We start from the raw sequence: 27,264 nt of genomic DNA, 5'->3' as shown, positions 1-27,264 counted from the left end.
CAAAGTGCAGGCATTGACCTTCCCAGTTCCAGTACTTGAGTCTGGCTATATAAAAATAACCGGTTTCTTGGAATCCCTTCACTGAATATTACCCTGCTCACACTCCAACAACTCGTCAGGTCCCAAAAACCATTTGTCTCCATTCACTCCTATCTAACACGCTCATGCACGCTTGCTGGAAATCCAAGCCCCTTCCCCACAAAACCTCCTTTACCCCCTCCCTTCAACCTTTTTAAGGACAACCTCTACCCCGCCTTCCTTCCCCTACAGATTTATATGCTGTTCATGTCATTCTACTTCGATCCATTCTCTCTAAATGACCAAACCACCTCAACAACCCCTAATTAGCCCTTTGACTAATACTTTTAACTCCACACCTTCTAATTTCCACACTCCAAATTTTCTGCATAATATTTACACCACACATTGCCCATAGACAGGACATCACTGCCTCCAACTGCCTCTTCGCTGCAGCATTTACAAGCCAAGCTTCACACCCATACAAGACAGTTGGTACCACTATGCTTTCGTACATTCCCTTCTTTCCCTCCATAGATAACGTTTTTTTTTTTTTTGTTTCTACATATACCTCAATGCACCACTCGCCTTTTTTCCTTTAACAATTCTGTGGTTAACCTCATCCTTCATAATACCATCCGCCGACACGTCAACTCTCAAATATCTGAAAACATTCATTTCTTCCATACTCCCTTATTCCCTCTCTCCAATGTGATATCCAATTTTTCTTTATCTAAATCATTTGATACCGTCATCACCTTACTCTTTTCTATGTTCACTTTCAACTTTCTACCTTTCACACCCTCCCAAACTCATCCACTAACCTTTGCAACTTTTCTTTAGAATCTCCCATAAGCACAGTATCATCAGAAAAAGTAACTGTGTCAACTCCAATTTTGTATTTGATTCCCCATAATTTAATCCCATCCCTCTCCCGAACACCCTATCATTTACCTCTTTTACAACCCCATCTATAAATATATTAAACAACCATGGTGACATTACACATCCCTGTCTAAGACCTACTTTTACCGGGAAGTAGTCTCCCTCTCTTCTACACACACTAACCTGAGCCTCACTATCCTCATAAAAGCTCTTTACAGCATTTAGTAACTTACTAAGTATTCTGTATACTTGCAACATCTGCAACATTGCTCTCTTATCCACTCTATCCTTTTTTTTTTTTTTTTTTTCAACAAACTGGCCGTATCCCACTGAGGCAGGGTGGCCCAAAAAGAAAAACTAAAGTTTCTCTTTTTAAAATTAGTAATTTATACAGGAGAAGGGGTTACTAGCCCTTTGCTCCCGGCATTTCAGTCACCTCTTGCAACACGCATGGCTTACGGAGGAAGAATTCTGTTCCACTTCCCCATGGAGATAAGAGGAAATAAATAAGAACAAGAACTATAAAGAAAATAGAAGAAAACCCAGAGGGGTGTGTATATATATATGACTCAGTAAACTTATTCCCCTATAATTTTTACAGTCTCTTTTGTCCCCCTTCCCTTTATATAAAGGAACTATACATGCTCTCTGCCAGTCCCTAGGTACCTTCCCCTCTTTCATACATTTATTAAACAGAAATACCAACCACTCCAACACGTTTCTGTCATGATCCTGTCAGTTCCAGCTGCTTTAGCCCCTTTCATTCTGCATAATGCCTCACGCACCTTCCCCACACTCACATCCTGCTCTTCTTCACTCCTAAGAGATGTTATACCTCCCTGACCAGTGCATGAAATTACCGCCTCCCTTTCTTCATCGACATTTAAGAGTTCCTCAAAATATTCCTGTCATTTACCCAATACCTCCAGTTTCCCATCTACTAACTCCCCCTACTTTGTTTTTAACTGACAAATCCATTCGTTCCCTAGGCTTTCTTAACTTGTTTATCCAAATTTTTTTCTTATTTTCATCAAAATTTCTTGACAGTGCCTCTCCCACTTTATCATCTGCTCTCCTTTTGCACTCTCTCGCCACTCTCTTCACCTTTCTTTTACTCTCCATATACTCTGCTCTTCTTATAACACTTCCGCTTTGTAAGAACGTCTCATAAGCTACCTTTTTCTCTTATCACACCCTTTACTTCATCATTCCACCAATTACTTTTCTTTCCTCCTGCACCCACCCTCCTATAGCCACAAACTTCTGCCCCACATTCTAATACTGCATTTTTTAAACTATTCTAACCCTCTTCAACCCCCTCACTACTCATACTTGCACTAGTCCACCTTTCTGCCAGTAGTTGCTTATATCTCGCCCTAACTTCCTCCTCCCTTAGTTTATACACTTTCACCTCTCTCTTACTTGTTACTGTTTTCCTCCCATCCACCTCTTACTTTAACTGTAGCTACGACTAAATAATGATCCAATATATCAGTTGCCCCTCTATAAACATGTTCATCCTGAAACCTACTCATCAATCTTTTATCCACCAATACATAATCTAACAAACTACTTTCATTACGTGCTATATCATACCTTGTATACTTATTTATCCTCTTCTTCATAAAATATGTATTACTTATTACCAAACCTCTTTCTACACATAGCTCAATTAAAGGCTTCCCATTTTCATTTACCCCTAGCACATCAAATTTACCTACTACTCCCTCCACAACATTTTTACCCACTTTAGCACTGAAATCCCCAACACAAGTACAGTGGACCACCGGTTATTGGCCGGTTTGGTTATCGGCCAACTCGGTTATCGGCCGTTTTGGACACGTCCATCCGCCGGGTGGGGCAGCTTGCGCTTCAGTTTGGCTTTGTCTCTCGGTGGCTGAGGAAGCTTATGCTCATACATCCAAATGTTTCGCTTGTTTACCATTGTTTTTAGTGGTTTTTCTTGCAGTACAACTGTGAAACAAGTAACCATGGTGCCAAAGAAAGTTCCTAGTAATGTTCCTGTGGTAAAGTGAGAAACACCATGGAATTTAAGCATGAAGTGACAGAAAAGTTTGAGAGTGGTATGAAGGTGGTGGAACTTGCCAGGATGTACAGCAAGAATAACTCGACAATTACATCCATCCTGGCAAAGAAAGAACAAATCAAAGATGCTAATGTTGCAAAAGGAGTAACTTTTCTAACTAAACAAAGGCCAATAATGGAAGAGATGGAAAAGTTATTATTATTGTGGATTAAGGAAGAAGAATGAGTGGGAGACAGTGTTGTGGGGTCGATTATTTGTGAGAAGGCAAAGCAGTTGCATGAAGATGTTGCAAAGAAAATGCCTGGAACGAGTGCTGCAGTTTGTGAATTTAGGGCCAGCAAAGGATGGTTTGATAGATTTAAGAAGCATAGTGGCATACACAGTATTGTAAGGCATGGTGGGGCTGCAAGTTCTGACCAATGTGCAGCTGAAAAGTATGTTCACGAATTCCAGGACTATGTAAAGGCTGAAGGATTCGAACACCAACAAGTGTTCAATGTGATGAAACAGGCCTGTTTTGTAAGAAAATGCCAAACAGGATGTACATTACCCAGGAGGAAAAGGTACTGCCACGACACAAGCCTATGAAAGACAGGCTTACTCTTTTGTTGTGTGGTAATGCTAGTGGGGATTTCAAAGTGACGCCTTTACTTGTGTATCACTCAGAAAATCCCAGAGTGTTCAAGAAAAACAATGTCATGAAGAATAGATTGTGTGTAATGTGGAAAGTTAATCATAAGGCATGGGTCACAAGGCAAATTTTCAGAGTGGGTTAATGATGTGTTTGGCCCAAGTGTGAAAAAATACCTCCTGGAAAAGAAATTGCCACTCAAGTGCCTCCTGGTACTGGACAGTGCTCCTGCACATCCTCCAGATTTGCAAGATCAAGTGTTTAGGGACTTCAGTTTCATCACAGTGAAGTTCTTGCTTCCTAATACCACTCCTCTCCTCCAGCCCATGGACCAGCAGGTCATTTCCAACTTCAAAAAACTCTATACAAAAGCAGTGTTTCAAAAGTGCTTTGAAGTGACCTCGGACACTCAGTTGACCCTAAGACAGTTCTGGAGGAATCACTTAACTCCTCCATTGCATAAGCCTTATAGGTAAGGCTTAGGAGGGAGTGACTGCCAGGACTTTGAACTCTGCTTGGAGAAAACTGTGGCCAGATTGTGTCCAAGAGAAGGATTTTGAAGGGTTTGAGGCTCGCCCTGACCCTGCCAACCCTATGGACTCCATTGTGGCGCTGGGGAAGTCCCTGGGGTTGGAGGTGAGTGGCAAGGATGTGGAAGAGTTGGTGGAGGACCACAGGGAAGAGCTTACCACTGAAGAGCTGCAAGAACTTCAACTTGAACAGCAACAGACTGCAGCTGAGGAACTTGCTTCAGAGGAGGAGGAAGAGGGAGTGAAGGAAGTGCCTTCTTCAGAGATTAAAGAGGTGTGTGCAGTGTGGACTAGGGTGCAAGCTTTTGTAAAGAAACACCACCCTGACAAAGCTCAAACAAGCCATATCTGCAACATGTTTAGTGACAAAACCCTGTCCCACTTCAGGGAAATCTTAAGAGATGCCAGAAACAGAGCACTCTGGACAGTTATTTTGTGAGACAGGGGTCCAGTGACTCTCAAGCTGGTCCTAGTGGCAATAAAAGACAGAGAAGGGAAGTAACCCCAGAGAAGACTGCTACCTAAAGTCTTTATGGAGGGGGATTCCCCTTCCAAACACTAACTCCTCCCTCTTTCCTCCTCCCTATCTTCCAGAAGCCAGCATTAGCCTTCAATAAAGGTATTTAATACCTACATAATTGTTAATTTTTTTTGTGTGTGAATATTTTTGTTTGGAACGGATTAATTGTATTTCCATTAATTCTTATGGGAAATATTAATTCGGTTATCGGCCGACCTTCTGGAATGGATTACGGCCGATGACCGGGGGGGGTCCACTGTATCTTCACACTTGGTTCAAAACTCCCCACACACTCACTCAACATTTCCCAAAATCAATCAATCAATCTATCTATATATCTATATCTCTATCTATCTATCTATCTATATCTCTCTCTGTCTATCTATATCTCTCTATATCTCTCTCCTATATCTCTCTCTATATCTCTCTCCTATATATCTCTCTATATCTCTCTCTATATCTCTATATCTCTCTCTATATCTCTATATCTCTCTCTATATCTCTCTCTCTCTCTATCTCTCTCTCAATATCTCTATTTTTTTTTTTTTTTTTACACAGGGTTTGACAAGGTTAACCCTTTGAGGGTCGACAGGCCCTCTCCGAAACTCGTTCTCAGGGTCGGCCAAATTTAAAAAAAAAAAAATTATTTTTTCTTATGAAAAGATAGAGAATCTTTTCCCGATCATAAAGACACCAAAAGTTTGAAATTTGATAGAAAACTTACGAAATTATGCTCTCGCAAAGTTAGCGGTCTCGGCGATGTTTACGCATCGGCGATTTTGCCTACTTTGAGCCCCATTTTCGGCCAATTTTGCTGTACTAGTCGACAAAAAACATGAATATTTCGCTAGAACTCCATTTTTTCTATCGAATGGGTGCAAGAAACCACCCATTTATGAAATTCAACTATCCAGTACAGTGGTCAGAATTTAGCAATTTTGCCAATTTCACACAAATTTCAAAAGATGCCAATTTCCGAATAGGGTCCAGAATAAACAAGAAAGACATTCCTGGCACTAAAATGACATATCCTCTAGTCATTAGTCACGTCTCAAGGCCCCTCTTATATTCTTTTGCTTTCCATTTTGAATTTTTATTCTCACAAAACATATAAGATTTACTGTTATGCAGACTACTGCATTAGTGTGAAAAATGGTATAAATATTATTGGTGCACTTGTGAAAGAATATTAGACTCACCAGTTGACGTGTATTGCACGCTTGGCACGATTTGTTTACTTTTGAAGTTTGGTAAAAATCGAACATTTCTGCTACTTTGAGCTCAATTTCAAGGCACCTTTCATTGTAAAACCAGCCAAAATCATCTCAATTTCTGTAATATGTCTTCCATTCTATGAAATGAGACCAAGAAAACTAGAATACAACAATAAATACCATACGAAAATACACTGCAAAGTCGCTGTTTTATTCCAAAAACACGGTCAAAGTTTTTTTTTTCTCATTATGCACTGTCTGCTGCAGGATTTTTTTTAGACTGTGCACACTGACCACATAGACCCATTCTTTCACATGAAGGCCTACCAGCTTTCTCCCACTAGATTTGAGGCCGCTAGAATTTATGAGTACTAGTACGTCAAAAACCCCTACGCGTAAGACGTACTAGTACGACGAAAACCCTCAAAGGGTTAAGGATCCCTAGCTTTATTGACAGCTATTTAAAGGTTAAGGATTCCTAACTTTATTGGCAAGCTAAGAGCTGTTACCTACATCAGCTCATTTGAAAGCATTTTTATTGTTATGAGACATACAAGTAGGGAACAGGATGAAGTTGGAGCCATCTGTGGGCCAGCATTTTCATTTGATCATCTGACTTTATCTCGTTGACATCATTATGCTGTACGAATGTGTTCTATACTTGAGTCATCCTGGGTATGTATGGACTCAGATGGAGTGATGTTCTGGAGAAGGGTACAGCCAGAGTGAAGTTGCTGCTTTCTGCCCGTCTTGTGGCATAAAAGCTTGTTTCACGCTGTCCTCGAAGTGGATCCAAGTGTGGTATTTTGACAATATTGGCCTTGTACATAACAGTAAGGCCACCCACATCCCTCCTATGTTGAAGGCTCTGCTGAAATGACAGATCTATCCAGGATGGGTCCAGGTGAGAGATGAGACGTCTTGCTCTGTTCTCTACTCTGTCAAGCAGTCGCAGATGAGAGGGGGGGCAGGCAAACCAAGAAAGTGGAGCATACTCAAGGTGTGAGCGTACTTGTGCCTCGTACAGGATCTTGCAACCCCTACTGTCAAGCAGATGCGAGATACGGCGAAGTGCTGTAAGCTTCCTGGCTGCCTTGTTTGCAAGATTTACAACATGGTTCTTCATGGTTAGTTTGGAGTCAAATTTCACCCCAAGGATATCAACTTCTTCTCCAGGTGCCAATATCGTCCCATTCATCCTTACTACTGCACCAGCATTACCATCATGGTGCCTAGAGACGATCATCATTTGCGTTTTCTCAGGTGCAAATGTTACTTGCCATCTATTTCCCCAAGCTGATATAGCTCTCAGCTGGTGATTGATGTAGCTTAGAGCAGCTGGCATTTCTTCTCTTGGATAAGTGAATGTCAGTGTACAGTCGTCTGCATATGCATGTGATTCTGGGATGAAATGAAGAAGGTCGTTGAAGTAGACATTCCATAACAATGGACCCAGCACGCTTCCTTGTGGAACACTTGCCCCAATAGGATGCCTTGCTGATTCCGTTCCATTGAGGACTACACTTAGAGATCTACCATGAAGGTAATCACTGAGGAGACATAGCATAGAGCCTGCAATTCCCAGTGCTTGAAGTTTTGCTAAGAGGCCCTGGTGCCACACCCGGTCGAAAGCGCCAGCAATGTCCAGTGCTACCACACAGCTGACTTTGGATTTATCCAGTGACTGGTGCCACTTAGTGGAGAGGTTTAACAACAGATCAGCAGCAGAGTAACTTTTCCTGAAGCCATATTGACTATCACAAAGTAGTGAGTGGTAGTCAAAAAACTCTGTCATTTGTCTTGAGATTATTGTCTCAAGGATCTTACCAGTGATTGACAGGAGTGACACTGGTCTGTAGTTGCTGATTTCTGCTCTGCTCTTCTTTTTGTGAACAGGGACTACATTTGCCTCTTTCCATAGAGAGGGCCATTTACACTGTACTAGGCAGTGCTGAAAGATGCGAGTTAGAGGTGCTGCTAGCTGGTCTGCACATCTCTCTCTCTCTCTCTCTCTCTCTCTCTCTCTCTCTCTCTCTCTCTCTCTCTCTCTCTCTCTCTCTCTCTCTATCTCTATCTCTATCTCTCTATCTCTCTATCTCTCTATCTCTCTATCTCTCTATCTCTCTATCTCTCTATCTCTCTATCTCTCTATATCTCTCTCTCTCTATATCTATTATTGTTATTATTATCACACTGGCCGATTCCCACCAAGGCAGGGTGGCCTGAAAAAGAAAAACTTTCACCATCATTCACTCCATCACTATCTTGCCAGAAGAGTGCTTTACACTACAGTTTTTAAACTGCAACATTAACACCCCTCCTTCAGAGTGCAGGCACTGTACTTCCCATCTCCAGGACTCAAGTCCAGCCTGCAGGTTTCCTGAACCCCTTCACAAATGTTACTTTGCTCACACTCCAACAGCACGTCAAGTGTTAAAAACCATTTGTCTCCATTCACTCCTATCAAACACGCTCACGCATGCCTGCTGGAAGTCCAAGCCCCTCACACACAAAACCTCCTTTACCCCCTCCCTCCAACCTTTCCTAGGCCTACCCTTATCCCGCCTTCCTTCCACTACAGACTGATACACTCTTGAAGTTATTCTGTTTCGCTCCATTCTCTCTACATGTCCGAACCACCTCAACAACCCTTCCTCAGCCCTCTGGACAACAGTTTTGGTAATCCCGCACCTCCTCCTAACTTCCAAACTACAAATTCTCTGCATTATATTCACACCACACATTGCCCTCAGACATGACATCTCCACTGCCTCCAGCCTTCTCCTCGCTGCAACATTCATCACCCATGCTTCACACCCATATAAGAGCGTTGGTAAAACTATACTCTCATACATTCCCCTCTTTGCCTCCAAGGACAAAGTTCTTTGTCTCCACAGACTCTTAAGTGCACCACTCACCCTTTTCCCCTCATCATTTCTATGATTCACCTCATCTTTCATAGACCCATCCGCTGACATGTCCACTCCCAAATATCTGAATACATTCACCTCCTCCATACTCTCTCCCTCCAATCTGATATCCAATCTTTCATCACCTAATCTTTTTGTTATCCTCATAACCTTACTCTTTCCTGTATTCACTTTTAATTTTCTTCTTTTGCACACCCTACCAAATTCATCCACCAATCTCTGCAACTTCTCTTCAGAATCTCCCAAGAGCACAGTGTCATCAGCAAAGAGCAACTGTGACAACTCCCACTTTATGTGTGATTCTTTATCTTTTAACTCCACGCCTCTTGCCAAGACCCTCGCATTTACTTCTCTTACAACCCCATCTATAAATATATTAAACAACCACGGTGACATCACACATCCTTGTCTAAGGCCTACTTTTACTGGGAAATAATTTCCCTCTTTCCTACATACTCTAACTTGAGCCTCACTATCCTCGTAAAAACTCTTCACTGCTTTCAGTAACCTACCTCCTACACCATACACCTGCAACATCTGCCACATTGCCCCCCTATCCACCCTGTCATACGCCTTTTCCAAATCCATAAATGCCACAAAGACCTCTTTGGCCTTATCTAAATACTGTTCACTTATATGTTTCACTGTAAACACCTGGTCCACACAGGGCCGGATTAAGAAGTCTCCGGGCCCTAGGCTATTCAGATTGGCGGGGCCCCTTTGAGTTACAGGTAAGCGAAGCGACCCCTTCCAGCTTGGGGGTGGGGGTGGGGGGGGGGTCAGTGTGAGCCTGTTTAAGGTCTAATTAAATACATTCTGGCTATTTAAATTAAATTTAATAGGGAAAGTACATCAAGACAACCAAAACCATTTACCAACAGCTATTATAACTATCTTGTTAAATCATGCATTTTAAAGAGAATAAACTCAAGACAGCATAGTATTACTAGATTAGGCTATTAAAGTAGTGACATCATGTACCTATTATATTCAGCATAACCACTACAGCACTATTATTACCTTTATAAATCACTGACCATTATTATCATTGCATCATGCATAAGACTATCAAATCATATAAACTCAAGAAAGTAAAGAATTGTTTATATTCACAGGCACTTCTTAAATAAACTTTTTTCTGGATTTCATATTGGCAAAATCATCAATTATATTCTGAAAATCAATATTTCTTGTTAGATCAGACTCAATGGTCAACAAGGCTAGGTTACACAATTTGTCTTGGCTCATTGTTGAACGGAGCTGGTTTTTCACTCTTTTCAAAACAGAAAATGAACGTTCTCCTTCACAGTTAGTAGCTGGAAGTGTTAGGTAAAGGCGATACACTATGTCAACATTAGGGAAGGTTTCTGAGATACCTGTATTTCTTAAATGTTTCAAAGCAGCTGAGGGCACACATTTTTCAGGTGGAGCTTTAATCTGATTCGTATACCCAGAAAAATGAACTATTTCTTCAACAAATGTGTCCTGAACATCTGCTGAAAGGCATTGTTGCAACTTTAATGCAGCTTCTCTCAATTCTGCATCTGGTATAGTAGTAATTTTGAACAGAAATCCAAACTTGTCATTGAGATTCTGCTAGATTTCTTTTCTTTTCACCAATTCTGTAATCAGTGAATCCAGAATGACGAAGTATGTAGCTGTCTTACATTTCTGCCTTGGTAGCAACACAATTTCATTGTCTGGCTCTTCAAAATTGCGTTTCCTCTTCCTTGACTGCTGATGATCTGCCCGGTAACTGTAGTCTTTCACCAGCAGTTTAGCTTTCTCTTCAAACATTTCAAAAGCTTCATCATTGCGAAGTGAGCTTACAAATTCCACTAAGCCTGCATAGAGGTTAGCACAAGTAGCCATTTCAATTTCAATTTTCTGAAGTGTCTTGTTCGTGGCATTTAACCGTTCCAGTATACAGTCCCAAAGCACACAGAGTAAGGCCAATTAAAAATCTTCCAATATTGATGCTAAGCTGGCTGCTTCGCTTCTTGTAGTTGCTGTCTGGTCTTCATCGTCTGTTATTTGGATCAAAGCAGAACGTATTTCAGCAAAGCTGTCTTTCAAAGCATGTGTTGCATCATGCTGCGCTGACCACCTTGTTGTTGATAATGATTTGATGACATCTCCATGAATGGTTGACTTGAGCATACTCCACCGATGCGTTGAAGCAGAGAAAAAAATAAAGAGTGCTTGTAAAAGTCCAAAAAATGAAACTGCAGCGACACAACACTCCGCAGCACATGACCCAACAAGATTAAGAGAATGTGCTGAGCAGGGCACATATTCAGCAAGTGGGTTGATTTGCTTGATACGGGCTTGCAATCCATTATATTTACCCGACCTGTTACTTGCATTGTCGTAGCTCTGGCCATGGCAATCCATAATAGAGAGATCATGTTCAAGCAGAGTATCCAGTACTACATTCATCATTGTTTCTCCATCATGGCCTGAAAGAGGAATAAATTTTATAAAGCGCTCTACAGGCTTACCACTGGAGTCGACAAAGCGAACAATGAATGTTAATTGATCTGTATGTGAAATATCTGGTGTTGAATCTACACTTATTGCAAAGTATTTTGCAGTTTTCACAGCTGCTATGATGTTATTGAGGACCTTCTTAGTCATCAGTTCAATAAATTCATTGCATATAGTAGATGACATGTAAGATACAGTGCCTCTTCCTGCATTCCCAAGGCATGAAACATGATTTGCTGAGAATGGATCGAATTGTGCTAACAGTTCTATGATCCCTAGGAAATTGCCATTGTTTTCCGAACCAAAAACCTCATTTTCTCCACGGAAAGCAAGTCCTCTTAGAGCTAAGAATTTTACAACAGCAACAACTCTTTCTAGAACTTTTCTCCAATAAGTGCTCTCTTTTTCAGTTTGATTTTCCAAATGAGAATCCAATAAGCCTTTTTTCTGTGCACGAAATACATTGGCTAAAATGCAGCTCCTGTGAGTGGTGCTGTTTTCATGTTCCTCGAAACGCTTGGAATTTTTCCAGTCATTGAACCCCTGTGTGAAGGTATTTTCTTTGGTAGAAAATAACTTGCATGCTGAACAGTACACTTTTCCTGAGCTTTCAGAGTATTCCATCCATAATCTTTTCACAGTTTCTAAATATGCAAGCTTCCTATAAAACATATATAACTTTAAACAACGATGACTTCCATCATCATAAATCCTTGCTGATTTCCTAAAGTCAATGTTCAGAGTTTGACTGAAGTTTTCTGCAATGAAAGCATTATGTAGAGAATCTGGGATTACATTTGGCCATGAGGCAGGATCTTTTAAGACAAATCCTGTGGATGAAATGTCCGTTGAGACATTGAGAGGAGACACAAAAGAAGTAGATGCTGGCTGAGAAATAATGGAGGGAGGGCTTCCTGTATGATCTGACGTATCTGCAGATTCAACTGTACTGGTAACATCAGAAACTGTTTTCATGAGCATGTCTGTGATCTTTCTGCAGCTTCCTACATCTTTCTTTTTCTGTTCTTCTTCTTGAATTTTCTTCTTTCTTTTCTGTGACCCACTCGCATAAGAACGTCCAACATCACGTTCACGAGATGCCGTAATGAGGATGTATCACTGTCTGTAATCATGCAAATACAAATTTTTCATTATCAATTATTATTAATTTCTTAATTATTAATTTTTTTTTTCTGTCAATTGGGGGGATATGGCCCTTGTAGCCCCCTTTCCTCTGGCTGCGCATCTAAAAATTCAAAACGTTACCAGAAAGGAGTCATATACAGAACTTTTACCATAGATTAGGTTAGTGATTTGGGCTACGAATATTTTACTAATTCATCCTCCTTGATCTCCAATTTACTTAAACAGAAATCATACTGAGTCCAAGAACAATGCACAATGGTATTTATATTACCATTTGCATAACTAAACTAATCATTATGTTTTGCATGATATATGGCCTTCCACCATAGATAAGGACATGAGAATTAAAGAATGCAGGGACAATTTTCAGTTTCACCCAACCAACGATTTTCTGATGTGGCTTATGTGTTTCTGGGGAAATATGTAGTAAATTAATTGATGTTCTACATCACTTCCGTCGCAACTTGAAAACTAAGCATTTGCGACGGAAGTGATGTAGAACATCAATCAATTGAGATCTGTTATTGAAACGATAAAGACTTAAAGGCAGGACAAAGTGCTTTTAAAACCTACAAACGGAAGGTTTTTCTTTATAGTATTTTTACCAAAAATGCGTCTTTACTGGTCCATGCGTCTTTACTGGTCAAGTAACCCCATCAGGTACCTCCCTTAACATTTAGAAGCCCATCTATCCTCCAATACTGTTTATATCTTCCCCTAACTGCCTCCTCTTTTTTTTATAAACCTTCACCTCTCTTTCCTATGTTTCATTCCCCTTTTACCCATCTCCTTTTACTTTTGTGTATACAAAAAAAGTGATCTGATACATCTGGGGCCCCCTCTATAAACATGTACATCCTGAAGTCTATTTGACAGTTTTTTATCTCCCAAATACATAATCCAACAAACTACTGCCATTTGCCTACATCATATTTTTTAACTTTTTACCCTTTTTCAAAATATGTTTACCTATAATAAACCCCTTTCTATAAAAGTTCAAAAAAAATATTATCATTTCCCAACCCCAAATTTCCCTGCACCCCCAAAAATTTCTCCTATTTTGAAGCCCCCTACCAAAATTACTCTCTCACTTGGGTTAAAAGGGTCCTATACATTCATAACATCTCCCAAAATCTCTCTCTCTCCTCTACATTCCTCTCTTCTCCAGGTGCAAACCCCCTATTATGACCCACTTTTTGATCCCAAACCCTTTCTTTAATCCCTAAACGAATTTAAAATTCATATTCTCTTTTTTCCATATTATATTTTATTTTTTAAAAAATTTAATTAAAAAAAAAATTTTTTTAATTTATATATATAAAAAATTTTATTTTTATTTTTTTTAAAAATAAAAATTTTTTTTTTTTTTTTTTTTTTTTTTTTTTTTTTTAATAAAAACAAACCCGCTTGATTTTTAAAAAAAAAAGGCCCCGAAAATTGAAAAAAACTTTTTCACCATTCCCAAATTTCCTTTTTTACCCTCCATATAATATTTTAAATATATATATATAATATATATATATATATATATTTTTAAAAATTTTTTTAATATTTTTTTCTTTTTATTTATATTTTTATATATATTTTTAATTTTTTTTTTTTTTTTTTTTTTTTTTTTTTTTCTCTTTTTCTCTCTCTCTCTTTCTCTCTTTCTCTTTCTTTTCTCTTTCCCTTTTTTTTCTTTTTTTTCTCTCTCTTTCTCTCTTTCTTTTTTTTTCTTTCTCTCTTTTTTTCTCTCTTTCTTCTTCTCTTCTCTCTTTCTCTCTTTCTCTCTTTTCTCTTTCTCTCTTTCTCTTTCTCTTTTCTTTTTTTTCTTTTTCTCTCTTTTCTCTTTCTTTTTTTTTCTTTTTTCTTTCTTTTTTTTTTTTTTTTTTTTTTTTTTTTTTCTTTTTCTTTTTTTTTTTTCTCTTTTTTTTTTTTTTTTTTTTTTTTTTTTTTTTCTTTTTTTCCTTCTTTTTTTTTTCTTTCTCTCTCTTTCTCCCCCCTCTCTCTCTTCCCTTTTTCTTTCTCTCTCTCTCTCTCTCTCTCTCTCTCTCTCTTCTCTCTCTCTCTCTCTCTCTCTCTCTCTCTCTCTCTCTTCTTTTTCTTTCCAGGGCATAAAACAAAAACATATAGTGTAAAATTTGTAAATTTTTTTTATTTTTTTTGACAACACAAGTAAGATCAATAATAAATGAATGGGAAAAATTTGCCCTGGGAATTAAACCTAAAAAGAACTGGTTGTTGGGTTTTTTAAATTTTCGTTTTTTAGTTGTTTTGAATAATGTTAGTTTTGCAAGTTTGGCTCATTGGTGGAGATTTTAAAAGATGAACTTTCTGCATATTGATTTTTTCCCGACAATACAGCGGGCAACAAATGTAGACAGCTTTGTAGAGCACAAGTGGGTCTGCCGACTAGTCATATCGTGCATTCAGTGCTGCCTTGTAACTACAGTCAGTGAGCACAGCCCCTCTCCTCTAACCACCTGACAGCCATGCTCCCCGACTGGCTTGTTTAAAAGAAAAGTCTATTTAGTCACTTTTATATATGAAAAAACTAACCACATAAAATATATACATATGTACAACCATATTCTTCATGTTGTAGGTAGTAAGTTGGTAGACAGCAGCTGCCCAAGGAGGTACTACCATCCTGCCAAGTGAGTGTAAAATGGAAGCCTGTAATTTTTTTTTGTGATGGTAGGATTGCTGGTGTCTTTTCTGTTTCATAAACATGCAAGATTTCAGGTACGTCTTGCTACTTCTACTTACACTTAGGTCACACTACACTTGCATGTACAAGCACATTTATACACACCCCTCTGTGTTTTCTTCGGTTTTCTTACTAGTTCTTGTTCTGGTTTATTTCCTCTTTATCTCCATAGGGAAGTGGAATAGAATTCTACCTCCGTAAGCCATGCATGTCGTGAGAGGCGGCTAAAATGCTGGGAGCAAGGGGCTAGTAACCCCTTCTCCTCTATGTATTACTAAATTTAAAAGGAGAAACTCTTTTTTCCTTTTGGGCCACCTTGCCTTTATGGGATATGGCTGGTTCGTTAAACGAAGATGAGGATGATGATGATGATTCTTCTTCTGTGGTTTTGTGAACAGATACTTCTAAATTGATGTTGAAATTCCTTTTAAAGCCTAATCTTTGCAATACTACACATAATGCAATTGTAGTATATATATAGTACTGTTTTTTTTTCCCCCAACAAACTGGCCGTATCTCACCAAAGCAGGGTGGCCCAAAAAGAAAAACGAAAGTTTTTCTTTTTAAATTTAGTAATTTATATGGGAGAAGGGGTTACTAGCCCATTGCTCCCGGCATTTTAGTCGCCTCTTACAACATGCATACGGAGTAAGAATTCTGTTCCACTTTATCATGGAGATAAGAGGAAATAAACAAGAACTAGAAAGAAAATAGAAGAAAACTCAGAGGGGTGTGTATATATATGCTTGTACATGTATGTGTAATGTGACCTAAATGTAAGTAGAAGTAGCAAGACATACCTGAAATCTTGCATGTTTTTGAGACAGAAAAAAGGACACCAACAATCCTGCCATCATGTAAAACAATTACAGGCTTTCGTTTTACACTCGCTTGGCAGGATGGTAGTACCTCCCTGGGCGGTTGCTATCTACCAACTTACTACCTAGGATGGTACTGTTGTTTATTATAAAAACATTTATATTATTTGTGGCAGAAGAAATTACCTTATTTTTCACTTCAGGTCTGCACCATCAAGGCATATTCAGAGTGTCGGGTTCCCAGGTGGAAATTAATAATTTCCGAGAATCTTTTGAGAGGATGGAGGACCCTCTGGCAGATGTGACAGATGCCTCTGACATCAACAGTGTAGCAGGTGTTCTCAAGCTATATTTGAGAGAATTACGAGAGCCCTTGTTTCCCACTGTCTTCTTTGATCAGTTCATGGAAATAGCTCGTAAGTTCAGTTTTCCCCCTTTACCACTTGATATTAGGCACGGCACAGTACTAAATACAGTATAGCTGATAACAGATTAATATTAAGAATTGCACCACTATGTACAGTGCTTTCATTTTCACAAAGTTCATAACAACAGTTCTTTATAAAATAATAGTACACTGTGTTATACTGTTATTAGAAAATGAGCCATTATGTCTATTTTTTACCCAATTAAAATTACATAATGCAGAAATTCCTTCATGAACATATAAAATAAGTTTGGTATCTCTGTATTAGGAAACCTCTCATTTATTTGTATTTTTGGGGGGAGAAGGGAGCTTCTAACATTCATTTCCATTATGCTGCCTAAGTTTTACATATGGTTTCTGACACTAATGTTGAGGAGTTAGACATTCATCAAAAGTCATTATAAGCTATGGCAGGAAAAGAGGGACTACAAATGTATTAATTCAAGGATTATGTGGAGTTAAATAAAGATTGGATGTGAAAAGTGGGTTATAGTAAGCGTGTATGCACCTGGAGAAGAGAGAAGTGTAGAGGAGAGAGAGAAATTTTGGGAAATGTTGAGTGAATGCGTGGGGAGTTTTGAATCAAGTGTGAGAGTAATGGTGGTTGGGGATTTCAATGCTAAAGTGGGTAAAAATGTTATGGAGGGAGTAGTAGGTAAATTTGGGGTGCCAGGGGTAAATGTAAATGGGGAGCCTTTAATTGAGCTATGTGTAGAAAGAAATTTGTTAATAAGTAATACATATTTTATGAAAAAGAGGATAAATAAATATACAAGGTATGATGTAGCACGTAACGAAAGTAGTTTGTTAGATTATGTATTGGTGGATAAAAGGTTGATGGGTAGGCTCCAGGATGTACATGTTTATAGAGGGGCAACTGATATATCGGATCATTATTTAGTTGTAGCTACAGTTAGAGTAAGAGGTAGATGGGAAAAGAGGAAGGTGGCAACAACAAGTAAGAGGGAGGTGAAAGTGTATAAACTAAGGGAGGAGGAAGTTCGGGTGAGATATAAGCGACTATTGGCAGAAAGGTGGGCTAGTGCAAAGATGAGTAGTGGGGGGGTTGAAGAGGGTTGGAATAGTTTTAAAAATGCAGTATTAGAATGTGGGGCAGAAGTTTGTGGTTATAGGAGGGTGGGGGGCAGGAGGAAAGAGGAGTGATTGGTGGAATGATGAAGTAAAGGGTGTGATAAAAGAGAAGAAGGTAGCTTATGAGAGGTTTTTACAAAGCAGAAGTGTTATAAGAAGAGCAGAGTATATGGAGAGTAAAAGAAAGGTGAAGAGAGTGGTGAGAGAGTGCAAAAGGAGAGCAGATGAAAGAGTGGGAGAGGCACTGTCAAGAAATTTTAATGAAAATAAGAAAAAATTTTGGAGTGAGTTAAACAAGTTAAGAAAGCCTAGGGAAAGTATGGATTTGTCAGTTAAAAACAGAGTAGGGGAGTTAGTAGATGGGGAGAGGGAGGTATTAGGTAGATGGCGAGAATATTTTGAGGAACTTTTAAATGTTGAAGAAGAAAGGGAGGTGGTAATTTCATGCACTGGCCAGGGAGGTATACCATCTTTTAGGAGTGAAGAAGAGCAGAATGTAAGTGTGGTGGAGGTACGTGAGACATTACGTAGAATGAAAGGGGGTAAAGCAGCTGGAACTGATGGGATCATGACAGAAAAGTTAAAAGCAAGGGGTGATATAGTGTTGGAGTGGTTGGTACTTTAATAAATGTATGAAAGAGGGGAAGGTACCTAGGGATTGGCAGAGAGCATGTATAATCCCTTAATATAAAGGGAAAGGGGACAAAAGAGATTGTAAAAGTTATAGAGGAATAAGTTTACTGAGTATACCAGGAAAAGTATACGGTAGGGTTATAATTGAAAGAATTAGAGGTAAGACAGAATGTAGGATTGCGGATGAGCAGGGAGGCTTCAGAGTGGGTAGGGGATGTGTAGATCAAGTGTTTACATTGAAGCATATATGTGAACAGTATTTAGATAAAGGTAGGGAAGTTTTCATTGCATTTATGGATTTAGAAAAGGCATATGGTAGAGTGGATAGAGGAGCAATGTGGCAGATGTTGCAAGTATATGGAATAGGTGGTAAGTTACTAAATGCTGTTAAGAGTTTTTATGAGGATAGTGAGGCTCAGGTTAGGGTGTGTAGAAGAGAGGGAGACTACTTCTCAGTAAAAGTAGGTCTTAGACAGGGATGTGTAATGTCACCATGGTTGTTTAATATATTTATATATGGGGTTGTAAAAGTAGTAAATGCTAGGGTGTTTGGGAGAGGGGTGGGATTAAATTATGGGGAATCAAATTCAAAATGGGAATTGACACAGTTACTTTTTGCTGATGATACTGTGCTTATGGGAGATTCTAAAGAAAAATTGCAAAGGTTAGTGGATGAGTTTGGGAATGTGTGTAAAGGTAGAAAGTTGAAAGTGAACATAGAAAAGAGTAAGGTGATGAGGGTATCAAATGATTTAGATAAAGAAAAATTAGATATCAAATTGGGGAGGAGGAGTATGGAAGAAGTGAACGTTTTCAGATACTTGGGAGTTGACGTGTCGGCGGATGGATTTATGAAGGATGAGGTTAATCATGGAATTGATGAGGGAAAAAAGGTGAGTGGTGCGTTGAGGTATATGTGGAGTCAAAAAACGCTATCTATGGAGGCAAAGAAGGGAATGTATGAAAGTATAGTGGTACCAACACTCTTATATGGATGTGAAGCTTGGGTGGTAAATGCAGCAGCGAGGAGACGGTTGGAGGCAGTGGAGATGTCCTGTCTAAGGGCAATGTGTGGTGTAAATATTATGCAGAAAATTCAGAGTGTGGAAATTAGGAGAAGGTGTGGAGTTAATAAAAGCATTAGTCAGAGGGAAGAAGAGGGGTTGTTGAGGTGGTTTGGTCATTTAGAGAGAATGGATCAAAGTAGAATGACATGGAAAGCATATAAATCTATAGGGGAAGGAAGGAGGGGTAGGGGTCGTCCTCGAAAGGGTTGGAGAGAGGGGGTAAAGGAGGTTTTGTGGGCGAGGGGCTTGGACTTCCAGCAAGCGTGCGTGAGCGTGTTAGATAGGAGTGAATGGAGACGATTGATACTTGGGACCTGACGATCTGTTGGAGTGTGAGCAGGGTAATATTTAGTGAAGGGATTCAGGGAAACCGGTTATTTTCATATAGTCAGACTTGAGTCCTGGAAATGGGAAGTACAATGTCTGCACTTTAAAGGAGGGGGTTGGGATATTGGCAGTTTGGAGGGATATGTTGTGTATCTTTATACGTATATGCTTCTAAACTGTTGTATTCTGAGCACCTCTGCAAAAACAGTGATAATGTGTGAGTGTGGTGAAAGTGTTGAATGATGATGAAAGTATTTTTTTGGGGGGGATTTTCTTTCTTTTTTGGGTCACCCTGCCTCGTTGGGAGACGGCCGACTTGTTGAAAAAAAAAAAAAATTTGATCTTGACAGTGTCTAGGTTATAAGTTTTTTTTTTTTCTTATTTCTGGCTGTCTCCTACATAGGTTGTATGTACAGCATTCTATGGTAATTAATGGTTGGAAGACATGGTGCCGACAAGGTCAGTAATACAGACATACAAAGCAACACAAGTCTTTATTATGACAATGTTTAGCTCAACGAATAGCAGTGGTAAAAGAAACCAAGTACAGCATCTCCTCCCAGAGCGACGTACTCATTTACCGATGCCTCAGACTTACAATGGGCTCTTTGACCAGTATTCATACCTAAATAATGTATATTAGAGCTGATTTCCTCTATTCTGTGTATTTCAGTATACAGTACACTACTGTATAAACATTTAATTTAACCTTTTCACTTTAATCCTTGCCTGTGCTGTGTACTCTCGAATCTATCAATGTAATTTCTGGCCTAGTAATATAATCTCTGATCTACCACTGTAATCTCTGGCCTAGTAATGTAATCTCTGATCTTCCACTGTAATCTCTGGCCTAGTAATGTAATCTCTGATCTACCACTGTAATCTCTGGCCTAGTAATCAAGTTGTATTCCTTTGCAACTTCAGCAGCTACTGCTACCACTACTATTTTTTTTTAGCAAGTCGGCTATCTCTCACAAAGGTAGGGTGACCCAAAAAGAAAGAAAATCCCCAAAAAGAAAATACTTTCATCATCATTCAACTCTTTCACCTCACTCACACATAATCACTGTTTTTGCAGAGGTGCTCAGAACACAATAGCTTAGAAGCATATACGTATAAAGATACACAACATATCCCTCCAAACCGTCAATATCCCGAACCCCTCCTTTAGAGTGCAGGCATTGTACTTCCCATTCCCATTACTCAAGTCCGGCTATATAAAAATAACCTGTTCTCTGAATCCCTTCACTAAATATTACCCTGCTCACACTCCAACAGATCGTCAGGTCCCAAATATCATTCATCTCCATTCACTTCTATCGAACATGCTCACCCACGCCTGCTGGAAGTCCAAGCCCCTCGCCCACAAAACCTCCCTTACCCCTTCCTTCCAACCTTTTCGAGGATGACCCCTACCCCGCCTTCCTTCCCCTACAGATTTAAATGCTCTCCATGTCATTCTACTTTGATCCATTCTCTCCAAATGACCAAACCACCTCAACAACCCCTCTTCAGCCCTCTGACTAATACTTTTATTAACTCCACACCCTCTCCTAATTTCCACACTCCAAATTTTCTGCATAATATTTACACTACACATTGCCCTTAGACAGGACATCTCCACTGCCTCCAACCGCCTCCTCGCTGCTGCATTCACAATCCAAGCTTCAGACCCATATAAGAGTGTTGGTACTACTATGCTTTCATACATTCCCTTCTTTGCCTCCATAGATAATGTTGTATGTTTCCACATACACCTCAATGCACCACTCGCCTTTTTTCCATCATCAATTCTATGATTAACCTCGTCCTTCATAAATTCTTCTGCCGACACGTCAACTCCCAAGTATCTGAAAACATTCACTTCTTCCATACTCCTCTTCCCCAATTTGATATCCAATTTTTCTTTATCTAAATCATTTGATACCCTCATCACCTTACTCTTTTCTATGTTCACTTTCAACTTTCTACCTGTACACACACTCCCAAACTCGTCCACTAACCTTTGCAATTTTTCTTTAGAATCTCCCATAAGCACAGTATCATCAGCAAAAAGCAACTGTCAATTCCCATTTTGTATTTGATTCTCCATAATTTAATCCTACCCCTCTCCCGAATACCCTAGCATTTACTTCTTTTACAACCCCATCTATAAATATATTAAACAACCATGGTGACATTACGCATCCCTGTCTAAGACCTACTTTTACTGGGAAGTATTCTCCCTCTCTTCTACACACCCTAACCTGAGCCTCACTATCCTCATAAAAACTCTTTACAGCATTTAGTAACTTACCACCTATTCTATATACTTGCAACATCTGCCACATTGCTCCCCTATCCACTCTATCATATGCCTTTTCTAAATCCATAAATGCAATAAAAACCTCCCTACCTTTATCTAAATACTGTTCACATATATGCTTCAATGTAAACACTTGATCTACACATCCCCTACCTACTCTAAAACCTCCTTACTCATCCGCAATCCTACATTCTGTCTTACCTCTAATTCTTTCAGTTATACCCCTACCGTACACTTTTCCTGGTATACTCAGTAAACTTATTCCTCTATAATTTTTACAATCTCTTTTATCCCCCTTCCCTTTATGTAAAGGGACTATATCAGAAATATTATACATGGTATGCATGTTGTAAGAGGTGACTAAAATGCCAGGAGCAAGGGCCTGGAACCCCTTCTGCTGTATAAATTGCTAAATTTAAAAAGAGAAACTTTTGTTTTTCTTTTTGGGCCACCCTGCCTTGGTGGGATATGGCTGGTTTTTGGGAAAAAAAAAATTATAAATGGTGCAAAGGTGACATTAAAACAATATCAAAGATGGTTGACACAAACACACTGCCATTATTGTATGCTCCTCACTTAGCAATGAATTCGTTTAACGACATGGTTTTAGGAATGGAACTTCATCGTTAAGTGTGGAGAGGCTGTACATTAATAAAACACAGTGCAGTATGTGGTTTATGGCATTTCATTGTGATACACAAATAACCCGCACATAGAAGAGAGGAGCTTACGACGACGTTTCGGTCCGACTTGGACCATTTACAAAGTCACACTAACCAGAAGTGAGGCAGGAAGAGGTGGTGGTGGTAGTAGTAGTAGTAGTAGTAGTAGTGGTAGTAGTGGGGAACTAAGGAGGAGGAGCCAGTCAAATATGAAGAAAGGGGGAGCACTGCAAGGGAGCTAGGTGCCCACAGGGAGAACAAGTGCACCGAGGTGGGGGAAGGGGAATTGATGAAATAAATAATGAAGGAACAGAAACACACGACAGAAGGAAGACAAAAAAAAAAATAGGAGGAAGGGGGAAGAGGCAGAACACCCGTGACTTAACCTGATTCCTCATTTTTTCTTCTTCTCCCTCTTCCCCTTTCCTTTATTTTTTTTTTCTTCTGTCGCGTGTTTCTGTTCCTTCATTATTTATTTCATCACTTCCCCTTCCCCCACCTCTGTGCACTTCCTCTCCCTCTGTGGGCACCTAGCTCCCTTGCAGTGCTCCCCTTTCTTTATATTTGACTGGCTCCTCCTTAGTTTACTACTACTACTACTACTACTACTACTACTACTACTACTACTACTACTACTACTACTACTACTACTACTACTACTACTACTACTACTACTACTACTACTACTACTACTACTACTACTACTACTACTACTACTACTACTACTACTACTACTACTACTACTACTACTACTACTACTACTACTACTACTACTACTACTACTACTACTACTACTACTACTACTACTACTACTACTACTACTACTACTACTACTACTACTACTACTACTACTACTACTACTACTACTACTACTACTACTACTACTACCACCACCACCACCACCACTACCACTACCACCACCACCTCTTCCTGCCTATATATATAGCCATCCTGCCTCACATCTGGTTAGTGTGACTTTGCAAATGGTCCAAGTCGGACCGAAACGTCGTTGTAAGCTCCTCTCTTCTATATGCGGGTTATTTGGGTTATTTGTGTATCGTTCCAGTCACGTTATTGTGCCTTTTTTTTGTTATTTATTTCATTGTGACTTTGATTTAGACCAGGGACTCTTATCAATTGATAGTCTCTGTTGGATGTAATGAACGTCTTCTCATTATCATGCCGTGAACTGCATGTTGTTTTTATTAAAAATCATTAAGGAGAGCTTTTACTCCTTACAGAGTTCAAAAGAGAACTTTGTAAAGCCTTCCTTTGTTCTGTCTTTATATTAACCACCTATTAGTTAATCACTGATCATTAAAAAATATTTAAAATTGTGTATATATTGTCTCTTCTAGCACTAGAGAAGAAACATGACTTTGTGGTAAAGATGAGAGATGTAGTGACGAGTCTTCCCCGACCAGTGTTTGTTGTTATGCGGTACCTCTTTGCATTCCTTAATCAGTAAGTAGCATTTGAATACATTTTCTTACTAAAGCAACAAACATTTTGAATATGTGATAGGTAAAGTTGTGTGATGTGGCCTGCAAATGCACACACCCAAGTAACAATAACATTCAAGTGTGATACATAAATAGAGATGCAGGCAGTTAGTCAAGAGAATGAGATCTCATATTTGTTTTGGCATGCTGAATGAGTGCAGTATTTATTTATCTATTACAAAATGTAATCACTTTTGTTTTTGCAGAATATAGCCAATGAATACTCTACCTTATTTAATGCTTTATTAGTTTTTTTTGCTAAATTGTGTAAAATACTAATGGCAATCAACATCATTGCCTATACTTGCACTAGTCCATCTTTCTACCAATAGTTGCTAATTTCTTACCACCTCCTCCTCCTCCTCTAGTTTATAAACTTTCATCTCTCTGTTGCTGATGCTGTTCTCCTTTTTTTTTTTTTTTTTTTTTTCAACAAGTCGGTCGTCTCCCACCGAGGCAGGGTGACCCACAAAAAAGAAAGAAAATCCCCAAAAAGAAAATACTTTCATCATCATTCAACACTTTCACCACACTCACACATTATCACTGCTTTTGCAGAGGTGCTCAGAATATAACAGTTTAGAAGCATATACGTATAGAGATACACAACATATCCCTCCAAACTGCCAATATCCCAAACCCCTCCTTTAAAGTGCAGGCATTGTACTTCCCATTTCCAGGACTCAAGTCCGACTATATGAAAATAACCGGTTTCCCTGAATCCCTTCACTAAATATTACCCTGCTCACACTCCAACAGATCGTCAGGTCCCAAGTATCATTCGTCTCCATTCACTCCTATCTAACACGCTCATGCACGCTTGCTGGAAGTCCAAGCCCCTCACCCACAAAACCTCCTTTACCCCCTCTTTCCAACCCTTTCGAGGACGACCCCTACCCCTCTTTCCTTCCCCTATAGATTTATATGCTTTCCATGTCATTCTACTTTGATCCATTCTCTCTAAATGACCAAACCACCTCAACAACCCCTCTTCTGCCCTCTGACTAATGCTTTTATTAACTCCACACCTTCTCCTAATTTCCACACTCCGAATTTTCTGCATAATATTTACACCACACATTGCCCTTAGACAGGACATCTCCACTGCCTCCAACCGTCTCCTCGCTGCTGCATTTACCACCCAAGCTTCACATCCATATAAGAGTGTTGGTACTACTATACTTTCATACATTCCCTTCTTTGCCTCCATAGATAACGTTTTTTGACTCCACATATACCTCAACGCACCACTCACCTTTTTTCCCTCATCAATTCTATGATTCACCTCATCCTTCATAAATCCATCCGCTGACACGTCAACTCCCAAGTATCTGAAAACATTCACTTCTTCCATACTCCTCCTCCCCAATTTGATATCCAATTTTTCTTTATCTAAATCATTTGATACCCTCATCACCTTACTCTTTTCTATGTTCACTTTCAACTTTCTACCTTTACACACATTCTCAAACTCATCCACTAACCTTTGCAATTTTTCTTTAGAATCTCCCATAAGCACAGTATCATCAGCAAAAAGTAACTGTGTCAATTCCCATTTTGAATTTGATTCCCCATAATTTAATCCCACCCCTCTCCCGAACACCCTAGCATTTACTTCTTTTACAACCCCATCTATAAATATATTAAACAACCATGGTGACATTACACATCCCTGTCTAAGACCTACTTTTACCGGGAAGTATTCTCCCTCTCTTCTACACACCCTAACCTGTATTGTATTGTATTGTATTGTATTGTATTGTATTTGCATAATGATTGTATTGTCTTTCTCCAGCCTGTCTGAATTCAGTGATGAAAATATGATGGATCCCTACAACCTTGCCATTTGCTTTGGTCCCACTCTGGTGCCCATACCTGAAGACAAAGATCAGGTAAACTTGAATATACATATGTATATAAAAAAAAAATATAATACTGTTTAAGACAGTATCATTGTCACACTAATTTCTTTCTAATTAAACATTAAGATATCAACTTATGTTGAAATTTTCATTAGACAAGCAAAATGTAAATGCAACCTTTAATAATCTTGAAAGTTGCTTTTGATATATCAAATTGTATTTTTAACAATTAAATTGATTTAGTATTTGACTAAATGAAATTCATTGCTCTTAACTTTGTTTCATGCTATTTTAAAGCTAGCAAATAGCTGACTCATAAATGGTAAATTCACATCTTTCAACCAGTTTGTGATGGGTGTACAGTGCCTGCAAATAATCTATACATTTACAATGCAAAAAAAAAAAAAATCTATGCACAAGATTTTGGTGTATACATTTCACATGCATTTCTGCCATAGGGAAAGTGGATGGAGCTTGTGATGACTTGGTGTACCAGAGCCCATCTTGCTCCATTGTTCCCCACCATTCCACGCTTCAGTGCTCTGCCAGAGCTCGGTGAGGAAGGAGGCCTGCTACGTTGTTCCTCAGTGCCCCTTTTTCATGAATTTTGCCATGCTGTATCTTCGTTCCATGTGGCCAGAATGGGTTGAACTAAATTTTCAATTGCAGAGAAGACCCACGCACTCACACTATTAGAGCAAGGCATGTCTGTGATACGTGTAGCTGCAGACCTGAAGGTGATGAGGCTGGCGGTTTACAACCTCAAGGACGCAGCTGCCTTACTCCCACTTAGCACTGTACCACCCAGGAAGCTGGCCTCTGGGGCCCCATGACCTGATAACACTTCCCTCTTCAGGATCTTGTCTGTGCAAAGAGAAGTATTTTTGGGGACCCCAGAGGCCAGCTTCCTGGGTGGTATAGTACTAGGTGGGAGTGAGGCAGCTGCTTCCTTGAAGTTTTAAATTGCCAGCCTCATCACCTTCAGGTCTGCAGCTACACGTATCACAGACATGCCTTGCTCTAATAGGGTGAGTACCTGGGTCTTCTCTGCAATTTAAAGTTTAGTTGGACCCATTCTGACCACTTGGAGTGGAGATATAGCGTAGCAAAGTTCGTGAAAAAAGGGCATTGAGAAACAACGTAGCAGACCTTCTTCACTGAGCTCTGGCAGAGCACTGAAGCGTGGCATGGTGGGGAACAATGGAGCAAGATGGGTTCCAGTACACTGTCATCACAACCTCTGTCCACTTTTCCTATGGTGCAAATGCAAGTGAAATGTATGCACCAAAATCTTGTGCATAAATTTTTTTTTTGCATTGGAAATGTATAGTTTTTTTGTGGGCACTGTAGGTTTAGCAGACTTCATTTCTTAAACTGTATATTCTCGTACATAAGTAAACATTATTCCTGCCTCCTACTTATAAAAAAGTTGATTTTATTACAAATGCTATCATCCTTTGCACATCCAA

At 39.3% G+C, this 27,264-nt stretch overlaps 1 protein-coding gene across 12 annotated transcripts in view; it reads left to right on the top strand.

Annotated features, from left to right (window-relative positions):
- Positions 1-27,264, top strand: part of LOC128691132 (SLIT-ROBO Rho GTPase-activating protein 1) — a 609,659-nt gene that overhangs the window by 528,460 nt on the left and 53,935 nt on the right. For all 12 annotated transcript variants that reach the window (XM_070089119.1, XM_070089122.1, XM_070089128.1 and 9 more), the window contains 3 exons: positions 16,122-16,334; positions 23,790-23,895; positions 25,729-25,825. In XM_070089119.1, the coding sequence (XP_069945220.1) occupies positions 16,122-16,334; positions 23,790-23,895; positions 25,729-25,825 (416 nt within the window). The remainder of the gene's footprint in view (positions 1-16,121; positions 16,335-23,789; positions 23,896-25,728; positions 25,826-27,264) is intronic.

This window comes from Cherax quadricarinatus, chromosome 27 (genome assembly GCF_038502225.1).
Source record: "Cherax quadricarinatus isolate ZL_2023a chromosome 27, ASM3850222v1, whole genome shotgun sequence".
NCBI classification, from domain to species: Eukaryota; Metazoa; Arthropoda; class Malacostraca; order Decapoda; family Parastacidae; genus Cherax; species Cherax quadricarinatus.
The sequence above is the reverse complement of the archived record's forward strand: the minus strand, read 5'-3'. Positions and strand labels throughout refer to the sequence as shown.